Here is a 15,611-nt window from a genome sequence, read left to right on the forward strand (position 1 = left end):
TGAGTGTGAAATGTTACGAAACAAAACCCAGAGTGATTTATAGCGAGGATGAACTAAACCAAAAAGGACATATATGTATTTTAGTTAAATTTAGCAGTGCGTTAGAATTGGTACTAAAAACTGCAAAGTGCAAGGCACGAAGAACTCTACTCAGAATGTGGGTGCATGTGAATACCACTGTGTATCTGTGTGTATGGTATGTGCATGTGTGTATATATATCTATATATGTGTGTGTGTGAGTATATACGCACACACATATTTTACTTGACTAATAGTGTTCTATATTTATTGGCCAGGTATTTGAAAAAATAATCTTTTAATCATGAAGGTGTTTATGTTGGGGTTAGAAGTCACATAACTCTTAATTCTGTCCTATTTACCCACTCTGGGTTTGTTAGTTGTGTTAATAGTCACCACAGAGGGGCACTTGAGGACCAGCCTGGGGCAGGCAGGGATATTGTACCCATCATTTGAAGCCCTAAAGAAAGAATTCCTAGTATTTCTAAATTTTTCATGTAAGGCTTTCTTGGGCCTTCCAGGACAGCTGCTCTCCAAAGCAGATCACAGTAGATCATGCAGCATATTTCAAACCCTCTTCTGTCACCTCCTTGATGTTGGGACACAAAACTGCTTGCACTGTCCTGTGCCTTCTTTAGAGGTAAGTGAAGCTTTTAATGATAGTGGCAACGAATTGTTCCCCATGAAGAAAATAAAACAGAAAAGGGAAAAGTGCAAGAAGAAATATTTGGGTCAGCAATGAAGTGGAACAGCACTGATTATTGTGCTTATTTTACTTCTGTGTGTGTCATTATGGGTTTATTAGTGCACTCCTGAAACATACTGTAGAATAGCAATATTTACAATACTGACTTTTTGTTCATCTTTTCTTGCAGAGATGACTTTTTTGCAAGGGCCTGACTTTTTTCAACCAGTTTGTGTTGCCTGTCAAGAATTTCCATGTTGACTCTGGGAAACCTGCTGCAGAGTCTCCCCTGTTTGCTATTCAGTCCTGTTTACTTCTCCCTTTAGCAGGTAAGTATATATTTCTGCAATACTTATTCCAGCTGGAAAATGTTTCCCAATTCAGACACCTGGAGAGTTCATTTTGTTGGACTCTGTAGGGTTTTTGTGCCACAGGAAAATACCTGAATAACAGTGCAGTGCCTTGGAGTCTTTAGCATCAGTGCATGTCAGTCTGCATCCATCCGGCTTTAATGCAACTCAGAAAATGCTATGCAGGAACTTTCAGCTGGGAATCTATTTACAGCTGAATCAGGATTGTGAGCAAGCAATACAGAAAATTGCTTGAGTTGTTGCTGCCTGAGAGGAGCCTCTAAATAACTTTGTGTCCTTGAGGGAAGAAGGAAAGAGGAGAGGCAGAGTGGGTGATGGCAGGGCTGGGGTGTCACCCCCACAGTGCCCTCGAGCTGAACGAGAGGAGCGTTCAGCTGCTGTTCACCAGGATCAGGCAGTGCTGCAGAAATAGATTTAGCTGCCCTGGCTGGCCATATGTGAGATAGATATAGATATAATTTTATATTTTTACATATATATATATAATTTTATATACATATATATATGGGTGTTGCAGGAAGGGACACAGAACAGCTGAGCTGTAGGAATGTCTTACACAGCTGTGGCTTTCCTGCAGGGGGGCCTGGCCAGACCCTCAATATTCATTGTTAGAATTGGATTTGTGTTTGAGATTCAAGATTTTAAGGAAGAAATAGATTTTTAATGATTTCTTGAAATCTCTTTTGTTAAATGCTGGTTGTCAAAAGAGAGTGTGTATGGGGGTGTGCAAGTGCATTTATGTGAAAAGAAAGTTAATGTGCTTACTCTGTCTTTGATATTGTTCTGTTTTCCTTTTAACGTTATCATCACATATAGGAAATCTTGTTTTTTTGGAAACAACTTATAAATTTTCCCAGAAAATAGTTGTCAGTTTTGTCCTGCAAAAGGATTTTCTTTCTGAGTGTATAGCAATTTATTTACTTCACTAAACTGCAGAATGTAACCTTTGCCATGGCTTTGGCTTTTTTCCTTTGTTTTTTAAGGAATGAGGTGTTTTCTAAAGGGTTGGCTCTTGAAAATTTTTATTTTGATTTCCTTGGTAGTAATGCATGCTTTGTTCCCAATGTGTGTGGGGTGGGAATGGTGGGAAATCCTGTTCTGTGCTACTTTATTGCAGTGGTAGCTGCCCTTTCCTACAGTGCCCCCATTTTTAAGTTCCTGTGGAAGTTCCATCACACCGAGTGCTGCAGGGTCCAAGTGCACAGGTAGATGTTGCAATTTGGGATTATGTTTTAAATCTCTCTGGCATTTGTTCTATTCAGAAAGATATCCTTGGGGGGCAAAGGGAGAAGGATGAATTTTCTGAAAGAATCCATTTGTGTCGAGCACTAGGCTTTTGTTGATTCTTGCAGGGCTGCAGGATTTGTTCCGCAGAGCTGTGTAGCACCATGCAAATCACAGCAGAGTCAGAGATTGCCCAGGTTCACAGAGCTGGCTCCTGCACTGCTCCCTCCCTGCCGTGGGCACGGGAGGGGACAGGAATCTGTCATGTTCGTGCTCTAGCCATGCTCAGAGAGAACACTGCACAGGAATGTCATGGCTTTGAGAGAAAGGCAGGATATCCCTTGTGACCAACAGCTGCCCACCAGTGCAGCTCATCAGAAACCCAGTGAGTTGCTGCAGTGGGCTCTGTCTTGGTGACCTTCCTAGGCAATCAGAGCCTTCTTGGGAGACCTTGAATCAGAAATGTTTGTATGTAAGAAAAATAGTACTGTGCAGCACGTGCTTCTGATCTCTCAGGGCTCACAGATTTGGAAGGCAGGGTACCATGTATAACTGTAGAGGACAGCACTGAGATACTGTGGCTGCTGCATTGAGGTCATGGTGTTCTGGGAGCCAACTGAAATTATGCAAGATGGCAATTTAGGAAAGAATTGACACAGATCAGGAAGGCAAAAAATCATGTGTATTATAAGCTCAATTACTTTGTAAGATTAATTTTCCACTGTCTCGTGATCCTGTAATAAGAGCACAAAGTATTTTAAATGTTTGATTTACTTACTGATCAGAACTCTTGAGACCTTGCTTTCTAAAGCAAAATGTAAGATTTGACTCCCGTTTAAGTGCAAAGTTGTGAGCTTTGTTGGAGTATACCCTGGTTACTGGGCTAATGGGTTGTTAATTCACTGGGTGGGCAGCAGGAATTCCTGAAACGGGTACATTTGGCACTCAGGACCCCATCCATCTCCTTTCCTGAGGCATGTGAGTGGAAGGTGGTCATGCCACAGGTGTCTAATCCAGAGCATTGGTCCTCACTCCTCCAGCAGAACCACTGCATTTTTGGGACCACTGCACTGTCTTTAATGCCCAGAACCTTTACAGAGATAACTAGGAGCTGCAGTACAAGCCAGGAGAACTGATTTATCATGAAAGCTTGATATTTTGGATGGGGGTAGAAAAGGCCTATTCCTGTCCTGATTCTCTCCTGGTGCCTTTATCCTGAAGAACAAGACAAAGCAGATTTAGCTGTCTCCTGTATTTCAAGAACCGCTTGTGTTGCTGTGCTCTGTAAAGCCAGAACTGCTGGCAGAGGGGGTGGGATTTCATGGGTGCTTTCAGCAGGTGTTGCTCAGTTCTCAGCCTGTGTTAGATTGTGCTGGGCACTGGGAGGCAGCTGAGGCAAAGGGAGGCAGCTGAGGCCATGCAGGCATGGCTGGTCTCAGGATGCAGAGGTACAGGAGGTGTTCCAGAGGGTGGGAAGATTTCCCAGTAAGGCCAAGTCCTCTCTTACAAATCAGTACTTGGCTGTGGTGAGGGCAAAAATAAGATAAAGGTGTCCTAGGACTAGCCTGAATAAACAAAAGGCATCCTTAGGAATGCCTTTATCTCCAGAGGGTGCAGAGAGTCGGTGGGATGGAAGAGGAAGGGTGGAAATAGACCCTGTTTGGTTTCATGCTGTCTTTGCTTTCTTCATTCTCTGTTTTCTGATGATAAAGGAGCTTTATTTAGATACTGTAGCAAAAGAATTGATGAGTCATAAGGTTTACAACTTCATTTCCTCCTGGCTGTTTTTATTTTTTCCTGGTGACTGCACCTCCTTCCTTTCTGCCTCATCCCTTGTCTGCTGGTGTGGCAGGCTGTGCTGTGCCTTTAACAGGGCTGTGCTGCTCTGTCAGGCTAATTCCTGAGCTCTGGCATGTGTCAAGGCATGCCCTGAGCTTTGTGGTGCAGTTCATTAAAAACTGAAATGCATTTCTCTAGGGAGATTTTTAACTCCTTTCTGCCACAGAGACACTTTACTATTCTCTTCTTTGGTTGCAAAGTGCACACCACTCAACAGCAACTATGGGAAGTTCTGCTCTCTTCTCCAAAAGAGAGATTAAGGGAAGTAGTGGGCTGCTTTTTTCTTTTCCAGTTGAAATCTGTATTTATTGAGCTGTTTTGTTTCATGGCAGAGCTCTGAAGGGTGGATAAAGCTGAGAGGGCACTCTGTTACTGTTTGTATCTTCCCCCTGGTACTGATCCCACTGCAGTGCTCATCTGTCATTGCAGCAGCAGAGTGGTGTGGTCTAAAACATGCTGACCCACAGCAGTCACAGCTTTATTAGGGATTTCATATAGTGGGAATTTCTTAATGCTTCCCATTGTGAACATCACTTTTTGCTTCTTTTTCCCTCTCCTCATGATCAAAAAGAAACTTTTAAGTAGACAGTACAATTAAACTGTAAAAATTAACATTAGTAAATAAAATGTATGGTTATTTCTTTTTCCTTTATTTTTTTTTCAGCAAATCTCATTCTTTTGAAATCAAATGTACGCTTGGGGATGACTGCCCAGATTTTTTTTCTGATGTTTTCTAGGCACAGCAGTACAGTCTTTAAAGCACAGGTCCCAGTAGGAATATTGCAGACATAAATGACATATCAGGAGGGAACTGTGGAGTAACCCTTGTGATTTTAAAAGCAGTGTCTAATACAAGGTCCTGGATGTGTATGTTAACATGGCTTTCTAGTGAAAGCATAAATCCTCTTCAACTTCCAGATATTTACTTACCAATATATTGTCTCAGGCCTTGAGATGGAAGTGAGTCCAGGCGAGCAGAAATTCCCCTGTGGCTCTGGGACTTGCTGTGCAGTCACTTGCAGGACGTGGGCCCCACAGATCAGAGAATTCTTTCTAGTAGAGACTGGCCTGTTTTTACAGGAGAAATGTTGGAGGGAAGAGAAGGAGCACGGGCTGGCAGTGCCTTCCTCACAGAGGTAGCTGTGTGCTAAACTACTTAACCTTTGAGCTGCAGCTTTTGTGTGATCTAAGCAGTGGTGTTAGTACCATGTACAGCATGCTGGGTTGGAATGAGTTAACCCGCCAGTGCTTCACAGCCTCGGCTCTGGGATTGTGCTGAGTGCAGCTGTTCTGTTTAAGAAGCTTGTAGTGCTCCTTAGTGAGCCTTTGGGAGGTCTCCCCTCCCTCCCAGAAAGTCCAGCAGGGCTCTCATCCCTCTCCATGGCCAGTGGCGAGCAGTCTGTGCTGTGGAACTGCTCTGGAAGCAGCACTGCATGGAGAGCTCTGCATGGAGAGCTCTGTCCCAGGGCTGCATGGATGGAGAGCTGTGTCCCAGGGCTGCATGGATGGAGAGCTCTGCCCCAGGGCTGCATGGATGGAGAGCTCTGTCCCAGGGCTGCATGGATGGAGAGCTCTGCCCCAGGGCTGCATGGATGGAGAGCTGTGTCCCAGGGCTGCATGGATGGAGAGCTGTGTCCCAGGGCTGCATGGATGGAGAGCTGTGTCCCAGGGCTGCATGGATGGAGAGCTCTGCCCCAGGGCTGCATGGATGGAGAGCTCTGTCCCAGGGCTGCATGGATGGAGAGCTCTGCCCCAGGGCTGCATGGATGGAGAGCTGTGTCCCAGGGCTGCAGGGATGGAGAGCTGTGTCCCAGGGCTGCATGGATGGAGAGCTCTGTGCCAGGGCTGCATGGATGGAGAGCTCTGTCCCAGGGCTGCATGGATGGAGAGCTCTGCCCCAGGGCTGCATGCATGGAGAGCTCTGCCCCAGGGCTGCATGCATGGAGAGCTCTGCCCCAGGGCTGCATGCATGGAGAGCTCTGCCCCAGGGCTGCATGCATGGAGAGCTCTGCATGGAGAGCTCTGTCCCAGGGCTGCATGCATGGAGAGCTCTGTCCCAGGGCTGCATGGATGGAGAGCTGTGTCCCAGGGCTGCATGGATGGAGAGCTCTGTCCCAGGGCTGCATGGATGGAGAGCTCTGCCCCAGGGCTGCATGCATGGAGAGCTCTGCCCCAGGGCTGCATGCATGGAGAGCTCTGCATGGAGAGCTCTGTCCCAGGGCTGCATGCATGGAGAGCTCTGTCCCAGGGCTGCATGGATGGAGAGCTCTGCATGGAGAGCTCTGTCCCAGGGCTGCATGCATGGAGAGCTCTGTCCCAGGGCTGCATGCATGGAGAGCTCTGCATGGAGAGCTGTGTCCCAGGGCTGCATGGATGGAGAGCTGTGTCCCAGGGCTGCATGGATGGAGAGCTCTGCCCCAGGGCTGCATGGATGGAGAGCTCTGCCCCAGGGCTGCATGGATGGAGAGCTCTGCCCCAGGGCTGCATGGATGGAGAGCTCTGCCCCAGGGCTGCATGGATGGAGAGCTCTGCCCCAGGGCTGCATGCATGGAGAGCTCTGCCCCAGGGCTGCATGCATGGAGAGCTCTGCCCCAGGGCTGCAGAGGCGCAGCTCAGCACAAGCCCTTCCAGGAGTGCTGTACTCTCCTGCTCTGCCCTCTGACCCCAGAAATCCCCAGCTACCTGTGCCCTGCAGGATCCACTCGTTCCTCTGCTGGGACGGGAAACAGGGGCCCAGGATCTCCTGGTGTCCCTGCCACCTGCTCATGGGGAGGCCTGGGCACATCACCCCACCTCTCTCTTCACTTGTAGTGCTGAAGTACAGATTTTATCTTCGCCATTCGTACCCAAGAGCTGCTCAGGTCAAGTTAATGACTGACGTGAAGTCAGGCATGTCAGTGGACTCACAGCATAGTTTAAGTATGAAGTATTACTCTGCAGTTAGGGGTGGAGGTAGCCCTTTTTGAAAATTATTTATTTTGTCATTTGGTCAGGTGTAATCATAAAAGGGAGAAAGGAGTGTAGAGAAAGCCTGTCCCCTGTTAAAAATGTTTCAGGTGATTGAGATGCTGGCTCGCCTGTGGTTTTGGTGCATGTGTTGACTCTGAGTCTAGTACTGGTTACTGCAGTTGATGGGGTGGTAAATAAATAGAATGACTTCTGCAGGTGTAGTATTTCACCATGCAGATGGAATCAAAGAGTTAAAAAGTCCAAGGATCTAATCCAGTATAATAACATTTTGCAAAACCTATCAAATTCACAGCAAGTGACAAGCAGAAAAGCTCCTGAGCTAGGTGGAAAATGAAATTAGAGAGAATTAGATTGCCCCTTGTTTATCTAACTCGTTGTTTCACTTAACAGGGCAAACAAACATTTTATCTGAGCCCTTAGCAGAAGCTTAGGCTGAGTTGTGTTCCACTGCTCTCCCCAGCCATATTGTCCACAGAAATGGAGTACCCTGCATCCTGGTTGGATAAAGCAGTGTTCTGCTGGAGGTGTGTTTGCTCCCTCACTTGTATGCTGTAGAAGGCATCTCATCCCTTACAATATGAATATATATATATATATATATATATTTGTTTTCCTCTTGCTGCCATATACACCATAGATTGTTGTTTGTTTGAAGGATTTAAACATCTGGCAGAGACTGGGGATAGTAATGTCTTTGTCCATAGGTTAGATGTGTGAAATGTTACATGCCATTTACCGTGATGCTGGTTTGTATACTTGAGAATTTTGGTGTGGGAAGGGCAATTAATACAGTGCTAATTCAAGCAGCTGGATAAAACACTATGGCTAAAACTGGCACGAGGTAAAAATATATTTATTTCTCTAAGTCGTTCTGCAGTTGGTCCCCATGGAGCTAACACCAAATTCAAATTTTGGAAGTAAATATTTATATGAAATAATCTTATCTGACCTCAATTGAATAGTGAGAGGAATTGTTTTTTACTAAAACATGTCAGTATATGATACACATGGGGCTGATCTCTCTGTGAGAAATTGAGTTTTCCTGTATTGTAAGCTTTGTCTTGTTATTTGGACGCCAAATCTGGTTATAGCCTGAATCTGGACAACAGGCTATCACACATGAAAAGGGTAAGGAGAAAACAGAAAGAAAAAAAAAAAGCAAAGGCTGTGTTCTTGTATTGCAGCCCCTTTGCAGTGAGTGCAGGTTACTCTGCAAGCAGCCTTTGTGGCTTTTACCAGACCGTTTGCAGATCAATGCAGTAGCCACAGAAGAGCCATTCTGATGTTCTGGCTCCGTCTGTTCAAGCTTTCCCAAAGGTGAGCCAGGCACTCCTGGGTTTGAAACAGAGCTGCAAGTGAGTGACAGTGAACTAAGCATGGGCTGGAGTCTGGTGGCAGCACATCCTTCAGCTGCAGTCAGAGAGAGATTTTCCCTTTGAAGATAAGACACATGGGGCTTTTGTAGAAACACAGTGTGCCCCACGTCGTGCAGCTGTTAGCACAATTTAAAATAAAACCAGTAAAAGGCAGAGAAAGGCAAAGCATCTCGTGTGGGCCACCAAGAATTCCTGCAAATGCTAAAGCCCAGCCCATCGCTTTTCATTCGGCAGTTAAATTGCTGGTGAATCCTCTCTGCGAGGCTCTGAGCCAGAGCAACCTCTGAGGGTGTGGATGTGTGAGTGTGAGCATTCAGTGTCCTAACGTGGCCAGGCACAGGAGTTACGAAACTTCACAGTAAAGTCTCAGTGCGTCAGTGCTGGTTCTTAGGTTTGCTGGTTTGGTTTGCTTTTGTTCCTGTCCGTGGCCCTGCAGTTTTGTTTCCATTTATGAGTGCAGGAAGAGGGGGAGAGGTTGGGAAGCACTGCAGGAGCCCCCCAGGCTGCTGGAGGAGCCGAGCAGTTGCTGTGACAGGTGGAGCAGCGCAGTGCTGAGCGAGATTCCCGGGACACCGAAGGGAAGGGAAGGGAAGGGAAGGGAAGGGAAGGGAAGGGAAGGGAAGGGAAGGGAAGGGAAGGGAAGGGAAGGGAAGGGAAGGGAAGGGAAGGGAAGGGAAGGGAAGGGAAGGGAAGGGAAGGGAAGGGAAGGGAAGGGAAGCCTTTGTGCCTGGGGCAGCTGCGGTTACAGGGGCCCCTTCAGTGCACTGTGGCAGCAGCCAGAAGTTTGACTTATTTCTTGAAAGGACTGGAGAAATGATTAACCACAGTTGGTGACGTCAGAGTTGATCTGATTAAAGGTTTGTTTTCTTGCTGGCAGAGGTGTGCTCCGTAGAGACCGGTTCTCTCTTCTTTCTTTTTGAAGTTTGTTTTTTGCCCAGCAGCCGGAGGGAACCGCTCGCACTGCACCGCTGCCCCAGCCACGTGTGTGTGCGTGTGAACAGGATGGCGTGTGCGTAGCTGCCACACGCACACACACCTCTGACCATGAGGACTCTTCGCAGGTTGAAGTTCATGAGTTCGCCCAGCCTCAGTGACCTGGGCAAGAGAGAGCAGGCAGCCTTGGACGAGCGGGGAACGCAGCAGCGCCGGGCCTGCTCCAACGCCGCCTGGAACAGGTAAGGGCACGCGTGGGCTGGCTCCGGCAGGGGACTGGAGTGCGAGGGGCTGCTCCCTGGGCTGCCCGGCTCCGGCAGGGGACTGGAGTGCGAGGGGCTGCTCCCTGGGCTGCCCGGCTCCGGCAGGGGACTGGAGTGCGAGGGGCTGCTCCGAGGGCTGCCCGGCTCCGGCAGGGGACTGGAGTGCGAGGGGCTGCTCCCTGGGCTGCCCGGCTCCGGCAGGGGACTGGAGTGCGAGGGGCTGCTCCGAGGGCTGCCCGGCTCCGGCAGGGGGTTGGAGTGCGAGGGGCTGCTCCCTGGGCTGCCCGGCTCCGGCAGGGGATTGGAGTGCAGGGGGCTGCTCCGAGGGCTGCCCGGCTCCGGCAGGGGATTGGAGTGCAGGGGGCTGCTCCGAGGGCTGCCCGGCTCCGGCAGGGGACTGGAGTGCGAGGGGCTGCTCCCTGGGCTGCCCGGCTCCGGCAGGGGACTGGAGTGCAGGGGGCTGCTCCCTGGGCTGCTCCCTGGGCTGCAGGCTGGCTGCCTGCTCAGATAAACACAGGAGTGCCTTTTTCCCCGTGCTCTTAATCTTTCTCTAAAGGCTTATAACAAACAGGGGTCCCTGCCTTCCCTTCAGCCTTTGTGACAACAACTTGTTTCATAGGGTCCAGCTACAAACATACCTTTGTGTCTATCTAGACATTCTCATTCAAAGTTTATTTGGCTTAGGTTTTTTTTTTTTTTAAGTTACATACTTTTTATCTGCATATCTATGGCTGTCGCTGGTAGTTGATACACTTAGGACAAAGTCTGCTAAGTTTACTCGTGCTGGTACAAATAGATCTGTGCATGTGTGTATGTACACACATGCGAGCAGCTGCACTTTGGACGGGGAAAATAAGCCCTGGTTGTTTACTTTATTGTGTTTATACATTTTAATCCTGTGGCTGTTTTACAAGAAAACCTATGCAAACATATTGTGAATGTATCAATCATTCAGCTATTCAGAAAGTCCATTTTGGCAACAATCTTAAAAGATGAATCATTAGGAATTAAATTATTAGGTGATTTTTGAAAATGAAATGTCACCTCCGGGATCATGGCGTGGAAAGTGTCATCTGTAGTATTTTATAAGTGTAAGGTGGTTCAACTGTAGGAAGAAAAATACCAGTGAACTACAGACAAATTTGCTAAAATTCTGAGAAAAATAAAATATATTAAATAGCATATCTTCTGTCCTTCTCACCACTTGATTTGTGGTTTCATGTCTGTATTAAGAATTAGGTGTTTAATGCCAACAGTGCACTAAACTCTGAAACTGTGCTGGTCACAAAAGAGACTGATTTTCCTCTCAAATATAATGCTGTTTGTATGACCCTGAGTTGTAGCTGATGTGCAGATGGATGGTGGTGGTAATTCAAGGATAGATTGGGCCATCCTGAGTTGTGCCAGCTGGGACTTTATTTGGCCAGTAGCCCTAGGGGAGGCAGCAGGGAGTAAGAGACTCCTGGGAGGGGATCAGGGTGGCAGAACAGAGTCCCCAGAGCCTTTTTGCGATGGTGTGCTGACAGCTTTTGCTGGCAGAGCTTGGTTTTTCCAGGCTTTGCATGTGGGGAGGGAGCTGTGGAGGCCGCTGTGAATGGAGAGCAGGTCAGGCACCCAGCTTGCTGGGAGGCACAGAGTTCCAGGCCTGGGCCTGCTGACACTCAAACTAGAGGATTTCCCTAGGTGGAATGCGTTTGCTAGCAAGAGGAGTTTTTAACTTTTAATTTTCACAGGACAGCTCTTGCAGGCATGAGCGGGGTCACTGCACGGGCAAAGGGAAGGCCCTTGGTTTCTTGTTTAACAGGGCAAGGCTTTCTTCTGAGTGAAAGAGTGAGGGTAATTCTTCTTTCAGGCTCAGAAAGACTTGTGTCATCTGTTGCTGTTAAGAAACTCAGATATTCTACAGACTGAAAAACTGGGTCTTTGTCCTGAGGAAGGCCAGGTCTTAAATGACACTGAATTAGATAGATTAGGAAATGATCTACTGTACCTTCTGCCTATAACCAGTGCATGTCCGTCTTGATAAATATAGCAGGGTCAAGTCTTGAGGGAACCTGTGTTCATCTCTCCTGGGGAGACTGATGTTCCTGGACATCTAAAGTTTGACTCACCAGAAATCTGGTTTGGCTTTTTAAATCTTGGGCTGTGGAATTTCTTTTCTTTTTCTGCTGCAAAATTGAAACAATCCAACGTGGGACAGTTTGCATACTTTGGTTTACAGAAGTATTTTTCCTTCCCAATGAAATGATTGCTTGTGTTGTTTCATTCTGTGTAAGTATAACAGCCTGCTGATCAGGGAAGGCAAGCTGCACCAGCAGAGCTCTCCCTTCTCTCCAGGGCTGGCTGTTCTATATTAACATGCCTGCTGTGTTCTTGCCTGGTGTTAGCAGCTGTGCCTGGGTGTGGCACGTGTGTATCTGCTGTTCAAAGAGCCTTTGATCGAGTCTGAGAGAGCTGAGGTCGGGAGAGTGGAGGTGCAGCATGCAGCAGGTTCGGCCCCACACGAACAGATCCTGTGCTGAAAGGCAGATCTGGAGGCAGAGCAAGGATGCTGCCCTGGCCATGCAGGGACTGGGAAGCTGAGGTGCTGCTCGTGGGGTCTGTCCTGTGCAGCACAGCAGCTCTGTCCCTGCTGCTCGTGGGGTCTGTCCTGTGCAGCACAGCAGCTCTGTCCCTGCTGCTCGTGGGGTCTGTCCTGTGCAGCACAGCAGCTCTGTCCCTGCTGCTCGTGGGGTCTGTCCTGTGCAGCACAGCAGCTCTGTCCCTGCTGCTCGTGGGGTCTGTCTCTCACAGCACAGCAGCTCTGTCCCTGCTGCTCGTGGGGTCTGTCTCTCACAGCACAGCAGCTCTGTCCCTGCTGCTCGTGGGGTCTGTCTGTGCAGCACAGCAGCTCTGTCCCTGCTGCTCGTGGGGTCTGTCTCTCACAGCACAGCAGCTCTGTCCCTGCTGCTCGTGGGGTCTGTCTCTCACAGCACAGCAGCTCTGTCCCTGCTGCTCATGGGGTCTGTCCTGTGCAGGACAGCAGCTCTGTCCCTGTGGGTGTTTTCAGAGGGGGTCATGCATGGCTGCCCCTCTGCACTCGCTGTGTGGCCACCATGGTCCAGTGGTGTCCCCTCCCCTGCCTCTGCCCCCTTCACACCAGTCCCAGCTCAGGCTGAATTCTCATACCTGAGGATTATTTCTGCATTTGCACACCAGGGCAGGACAGCGTGAAGGAGCCAGATTCAGCCTGCTGGGGGAGCAAGGAAGGTCACTTTGTCCCTGAGTGCTTTTCTTCACGTCTGAACTACAATGCAGTGATGCTTCTCAGTACTGTAACACCAAAGGGCAATTGGTGCCAAGCTGCTGCCTGCTGTTAGGCAAACGAGACTTTGTATCATGGCTTTTCAGAGCCTGCTTTCCCGTGGACCCTGGATCTGTGCAGCAAACACTGACGGTGCAGTTCACTAGCAGCCAATGGCAACATAGCGGAACAATTTACTGAATTACAGCTCACACAATTTGCACTGCACTAAAATAGTTCAGATTTTTTTCACTAGCCCTGTCTTCAGTTCTTGTTCTCCCCCTCAGCCCCATTTCTGCTTCAGGGAAGAAATGAAGGCTGAATGCTGACTGAACCAATTGGGCTGAGAAACGCAGGGTTTAATCCTGGGCTCACACACCAGGGGCCCACTGAGGCCGGATAAATCCACGGCAGGGTGTTCATTCTGACTGAGCCAGCACACGCTGCCTTGTGCTCTGGGAAAGCCTCTAGCCAAAGGCTCTCAGATCCTCTTGGATGTAAGAAAATATGGGAAATTCACAGAGACATGAAGGCATAGGAGATAGCAAAGGAAAGGTGAAGAAAACAGGTAAGTTTCTTGTGACATCAGTGAGATCAGCAGTAAATCCCAGGGGATGTACCATACCTGGAAGGATTTTATGGCCCGGGCTGATTTTTTCACAGGGTTGTAAAAAGCACAACAACTTCCTGTAAAATAACTTTTACAGCCATAAAAACCATATTTCGTCTCATCATTTAAGATTAATGTTTTTTCAGATCACAGGAAGACTTTTCCAGTGGAGAAAATATTCCAGATCAGCATGTTTTTCTCTTTCTTCCATTATTCAGTTTTTATTTAGAAATATTTTAAAATATTTCTGCCTCCCTGAGGATAATCTTTTTTTCCCCCGACCCTTTATTTGAAGCCCTGTGTGGAGTGTTTGGCACACTGTGTGCATGGAGGGCAGACAGAAATCTCACTGTGGGGTGGGAGGGAGAGCAGGGCTGGTGAAGGAGACTTCAAGAAGGTTTTGATGCAAGTATATCAGGTTAATTATTGTTAATTAGCTGTTCGTGTAACTGTGAAGAGGAAATTTGCCCTAACTAATGTAGTCCCTTTTGAAAGCAAAAATGTTGTCTTTAACTGCCTGGTAGTCAGAGGGTGTGATTATTCACACAGCATTGTTTTTTCTCCTGGACTTCACCTGGAGCTCTGGGAAGGGCAGAATCTGCAAGCACTGCATAAAAAATCACGGTGGTATTTTCCCTGTGCTGTTTGCACACAAAGGCTGTGGCTGCTGTAGAGAACTGAAATGATCTCTGTGATGTGTGATATGGAGTATCAACATTGGCCAGTGCTGCTGCTTTGCCAGGAAATGCCCAGCTGGGAGGGCCATGGCCATGGCTGAGACACACACAAGATCAGGACTTAAAGAGCTTGCAAGCCCAGCTTTGGAGTAATTCCTCATCTCTGGCCAGACTGAGTCTGACCTGCAGAAAACTGCTTTAATCCCAATAGTTTTTCCTTCTTGGCTTCCAGATGTCAGTGAAAGAACAGCTCTGGGTGGTACTGGAGGGAGCCAGCCTCCCACCCCAGAGGTGTCTGGATGGACAAAGAGCAGCTCAGGAGAAATGTCTGTTTTGGTGGTAATGATGGACAAACAGCAGCTCAGGAGAAATGTCTGTTTTGGTGGTGATGAGCTCTGGAGGCAGCAGCCTATAATTGATAATACTGTGTAAATATCAGAATAATCCGCCCTGCCCACCTGGACCCTGTTGGGCTGGCTGGGGGTGCCATCAGCAAGCACCCAGCTCTGTGCTTCAGGGATCTGCACCTTCCAGTTCCCTTCATGGTGAAGCCAGTGGTGGGGAAGGTCTGCTGTGTGTGCTGGAGCTGCCATTCCCCACGTGTTGGTCAGCTGGAGCCACCCCGTCCTCTGGAGTTCAGTCCAATGTGCAATGAGCTGTCTTTTGGATGAGATGAAGTTTCTCAGGCTGCTGAGTTGGTTTTTGTGGCTGCGAGGGCTGCCTTGGGTGTTGGCAGTTTCCTTTGGCAATCTGTAGTGGGATAGATAAGTGCAGTACATTGCTGGAGCCATCTGACATTTTGTTACTCTAAAGGCAACCCCCAAAAAAGGTCTCTCCAGTTTCCACCTCCTGATTTCCCCTCCTCCAGCAAGCCTGCTCTGTGAGGTTTTGGGCTCTATTGGACTCTGTTTTGTTTCCTGCAGCGCCATGTTCCTGTGCACACACCCTTACACACCCTTACACACACAGCAGGCACTCACAGCAATATTAGTGCATGAGGGCACTCATTATTAATTAACCCATTTAACACCATTATCTGTTGGACTCTCTTTGTTTCCTGCGGTGCCGTGTGCCTGTGCACACACACACACACACACACACACACACACCAGGCACACAGGAGGTGCTCACAGCTATATTAGTGCTCGAGGGCACCCATTATTAACTCATTAACACCATTATTGTTTGACTCTCTTTGTTTCCTGCAGTGCCATGTGCCTGCACACACACACACACACACACACACACACACACACACCAGGCACACAGGAGGTGCTCACAGCTATATTAGTGCTCGAGGGCACCCATTATTAACTCATTAACACCATTATTGTTTGACTCTCTTTGTTTCCTGCAGTGCC

General features: G+C 48.3%; 1 protein-coding gene across 1 annotated transcript in view; it reads left to right on the top strand.

Annotated features, from left to right (window-relative positions):
- Nucleotides 1-9,482: 9,482 nt before the first annotated feature.
- The window catches only part of PRR5 (proline rich 5), a 31,712-nt gene continuing 25,583 nt past the window's right edge, over nt 9,483-15,611 (top strand). The window contains exon 1 of the mRNA XM_059472457.1: nt 9,483-9,659. Within this exon, the coding sequence (XP_059328440.1) occupies nt 9,529-9,659 (131 nt within the window). The 5' untranslated portion in view covers nt 9,483-9,528. The remainder of the gene's footprint in view (nt 9,660-15,611) is intronic.

Source organism: Ammospiza nelsoni, chromosome 5 (genome assembly GCF_027579445.1).
Source record: "Ammospiza nelsoni isolate bAmmNel1 chromosome 5, bAmmNel1.pri, whole genome shotgun sequence".
Classification (NCBI taxonomy): Eukaryota; Metazoa; Chordata; class Aves; order Passeriformes; family Passerellidae; genus Ammospiza; species Ammospiza nelsoni.